The sequence below is a fragment of the Marmota marmota genome, unplaced genomic scaffold (genome assembly GCF_001458135.2).
Source record: "Marmota marmota marmota unplaced genomic scaffold, marMar, whole genome shotgun sequence".
NCBI lineage: Eukaryota > Metazoa > Chordata > Mammalia > Rodentia > Sciuridae > Marmota > Marmota marmota.
In genome coordinates this window covers 6,525,080-6,528,937 of record NW_026000241.1, presented here as the reverse complement: position 1 = coordinate 6,528,937, position 3,858 = coordinate 6,525,080, and the positions used below count along the sequence as shown (strand labels likewise).

General features: G+C 62.2%; 2 protein-coding genes across 5 annotated transcripts in view; both read left to right on the top strand.

Annotated features, from left to right (window-relative positions):
- LOC125613708 (cAMP-specific 3',5'-cyclic phosphodiesterase 4C-like) overlaps positions 1-3,814 on the top strand; it is a 21,398-nt gene extending 17,584 nt beyond the window's left edge. The window contains exons 1-4 of one of the 3 annotated variants that reach the window (XM_048794836.1): positions 7-1,844; positions 2,757-2,948; positions 3,453-3,489; positions 3,564-3,814. In XM_048794836.1, the coding sequence (XP_048650793.1) occupies positions 1,816-1,844; positions 2,757-2,948; positions 3,453-3,489; positions 3,564-3,785 (480 nt within the window). In that variant the 5' untranslated portion in view covers positions 7-1,815 and the 3' untranslated portion in view covers positions 3,786-3,814. Of the gene's footprint in view, positions 1-6; positions 1,845-2,756; positions 2,949-3,452 lie in introns of those variants that run through there. The other 2 variants (XM_048794834.1, XM_048794835.1) reach the window with 2 other exon arrangements.
- Positions 1-3,858, top strand: part of Pde4c (phosphodiesterase 4C) — a 36,304-nt gene that overhangs the window by 26,525 nt on the left and 5,921 nt on the right. The window lies entirely within an intron of this gene.

The following is a 3,858-nucleotide window of genomic DNA, read 5'->3' as shown; positions in this document are numbered from 1 at the left end:
GGGCGGAGGCCTGAAGGGCAGATCCAAGGGCAGCCGGGGCCTCTTTCCCTTCGCAGCGTCTCTGTCCCCCGGCCCTGGCTCTCCGTCAGTTTGTGACTCTCTCTCCCCCCCTCCCTCCCTCCCCATCTCTGTCTCCCTCCTCCACCCACCGCCTAGACACGCGCCCAGGGGACCGGCCGACTGTCCCTTCCCAGCTGTGTGGCCCAGAGCAGGACGGGCGGAGGCTCACGTCTCTCCTGACCCTCGCTGGCCTGGGACCGGAGGGTTGAGCGCCCTGGGGAGGGAGGAGAGGAAGGCTGCGTCCTTGGCCTCCCCACCCCCGCGGCCATCCCAGCGCCAGCAACAAGATGATCTGGGGGCCTCACAATGAACCCGGGGTGTCCACCGAGCAAGACTCGATTTGATGCGGGCAGGATGTTCGGGACATAAGGAAAAGGAGGGCGAGTGTCCCTTTCCCAGGCTGAGAGTGGACCGCGTCCGCTCCCAGCCCGGTTCCCTGCAGCCCGGTTCAGCTGCAGCTCTGAGGAGGTCCACGGCTCTGGGTTCAAATCCCGCTCTTCGCCAAGCAAATGTCACCTCGTGGGCCAGTGGATCGAGGCTGGGTCTTGTGGGCGCCGAGTGTGGCTAGCACCCTGCGTTCTTTTCGCACCCAATTCATATCCACTTGGCAATCTGGCACCCAGAGGCTCGGAGACAGGAGGTCTCCTTCAAGGTCACATCGCCAGAGAGTGACAAGCTGGGCAGAGGGAGGTGTGACTGTGATCCCTGATGGTGCCATTTCAGACTGGACATGGGGTCCCGGGTCCCAGAGAGCGACATCAGGATACCAGGCACCAATGAAGAGCGGTACCTTCCGAGGGCTCAGAGCGGGCACCCGGGGTACACCCGGGGGGTAAAGTGAGGCTGAAGCAGGACCCGGGCGTCTAGGCTGCCCCCAAACCTCCGAGGTCCAGGAGCCCTGAGTCCCCAGGCCTCGGTTTACCGATCTGACCAATGGGCAGCCGCGCAGTTCCCAGAGCCAGAGCGACCTCACCCCGCACCTCCCGCGTCATGGAACCACCGCCTGACCCCGCCGCCCCCGGCTAAGTTTAGAGCAGAAAGAAAAACAGCCACCCCCCGCCCCAGGAAAGGCCAGGCGCTGCCCTTAACCCTCGGCGTCCGGGATTCGGACTCGAACACAGCACCCTACAGCTGTTCCCTGCCTCAGTTTCTCTATTTGTCCCCAGGCACGCTTTCCCATAACCTTTGGGGATCGGTGAAAGAGGGACAGGGGGGTCGCCATCTGCAGGTCTCCCCGCTCGGAGGACAAGTTGGGGTATCCGCCGCCAGCCAGCAGCGTCTCCCAGCCCGCCACCACGCGCGGGTGCCAAGGGCTCGGAGGGGTTACAAGCCACCCCCTACGTGACGTCAAGGAGAGACTCTGGTCTCCCCAGCCCTGAGGGACCTGTCGGAGCGCAGGAACCCGAAGGAATCTGGCGGAAAAAGCCGAGGGCAGCCGAAATTCCCCGAGTGCGACTGGACTGAGCCGAATGTTCCCGACCTGGCCCGAGCGCTACCCGGACTTACTCGAAGCAGCCGAGCGTGTCCGGACTTCGCCGAAGAAACACGAACTCATTCGAACCTGCCAGGATTGCCGGAAGTATCCGAAGCTGATCGAAATCATTCCACCGAACTCCCGGTGAAGAGGTCCAACCCTGTGTGATCTGAGCCAACCAGACACGACCGAATCTGGCCCAGCAGAACCGAATCGTGCAGAATCCCCCACGCCCCCACTATCTGAGCCAAACGTTGCTGCCCCCTGCCCAGAGCCTCCTGATGGGTGTCGGTCTGGCCCTGCGACCAGGGTAGAGTCACAGTGAGGGACCAGGTGGATTCAGGCCCTTGGGTAGGAGCTCGGAATCTGGGCGGTGCCGATTTCTCCTCCTCTCAGCTGTCCGGTCCTCATCTTCTCAAAAGCCCTTGACCCCCCAAGGTCGCCTACATCTCAGCACTTTCTCGGACTTCTGATCCCAAGAGGAAGGGCATAGATCCCTCTGCCCAGGGAGGTGTGGTGGGGGAAAACAAAGACCTGGAGTTTGAATGGAGCAGGGGGTGTTGGGGATGACGGTGCTCAGGGTAGAGGTAGCAGCTTGTGCGAAGGTCCGGGGGCTGAAAGGAACAGGATGAGTGCAAACTGAAGATGGGGCGTGGTCGACGGCCAGGGGGCAGGGCCGTGAGGGATGAGGGTGGAGCCTGGACAGTCGTTGGGTGGCCTAAGGGTGTGCTCAAGGCTGCTCTGGGTGGGAACTCTGGTATGAGGAGCCCTGGGGAGTGTGCTATGTAGGCGGATCTGAGCCTTCCAGGTGGAAGAGCCCAGGGCCATTTTCACTCCAGGTGGACTTACCCTGGGACCTACCCTTAGTTGCATCTTTGCTATACAGATGCCCAGTCACTGTTCTAGGGCGCTCAGATGTGACCCCCTAGAGCCCTTGGGGACCGAGTTTAACACGCCCATATTAGGGACAGGGTGGCTAGGTCTAGGGAAAACACCTGCCCAGGGTCACACGGCCACTTTGAGGAACGTTGGAACCCAGGACCTGGAGTCCAGGCCCAAGTGGGAAGAGTCCGGGTGGACACGCAGAGCAGGTGTGAGGGTTACCCGGTCCCTGCGGAGCCGGGGGCAGGTGGCCACAGTGCCACCCAGGGAGGCGCCCACCGCCACCAGGCACCCAGCTGCCAGGGTCCTGTGCTCTGACCATTACCTCCTCTGCCTTCAGCTTTGACCTGGAAAATGGGCTGTCGCGTGGAAGGACTGTCCTGGACCCTCAGTCCGGGGCTGGCCTTGGACGTGGGGCTCAGGCCCCGGCCCCCCACAGCCAGCGGCGAGAGTCTTTCCTGTACCGCTCGGACAGCGACTATGAACTGTCACCTAAGGCCTTGTCCCGGAACTCCTCCGTGGCCAGCGACCTGTGAGTCAGGGCTGCTGGGGTGACCGCTCCCACCCTTCCTCTTCTCCACCCAGCCAGCTCCTTCTGGGAGCCATTTGAGCTAGATTTTGGAGTTTAAGTAGGAGTTCGCCAGGCCGTTAACTTATTCAGTGGAGTGTGCGGCAGAGGATCTCAGGTGATCTGTGTGCTCCTGGGGTTGGGGGCGGGGGTGGCATTCTGGACACATTAAGGCCAATTATCAGCAAGTGAACAAATACTTTGATTTGAGCTTCCTGGTACCGGTAATGAAAAGAGAAATACGACCGTTTCTGTCCAGACTCTACTAAGATCCCCACTGCCCCCGGGACTCGGTTTCCCCACTGGGGAAAAGCGGATAAAGCGAGGCGCCTGGCGGGAGGGCTGCGGGGTTCCCAGGGAGAGTGGGGGAGGAGGCCCGGGGCCAGATGAGGTCGGGAGGAGTCTCCAGGGGAGGTGCGCTCAGGCTGAAGACGGTCTCCTGATGGCCCGTCCCCCCATCCCCCGCAGACATGGAGAAGACATGATAGTGACGCCCTTTGCCCAGGTGGGTTCCTCCCGCACCCCCACCACGTTCAGGCTTCAGCTCCCGGCCACCTCTGACCACCTGTCACCCGACAGGTCCTCGCCAGTCTGAAGACAGTTCGGAGCAACGTGGCAGCCCTTGCCCAAGGCCAAGTCCACGGTGCAGTCAAGTACGCAGGGGTGGGGCAGGTGGGAGGGCGGAGGCAGAAAAGCAGGCGACAGGTGGCTGGAGCTGTAGCTCAGTGGGACAGCTCTTGCCTAGCATGCGCTAGGGCCTGGGTTCAACCCCCAACCCCGCAAGAAAGCAAGAGATTTTAAAAAGGGGAGACAAGTAGGGGCTGGGGCTCAGGCACCTTCAGGTGGGGTTGAGGGGCGGGGCCTGGAGGACGTG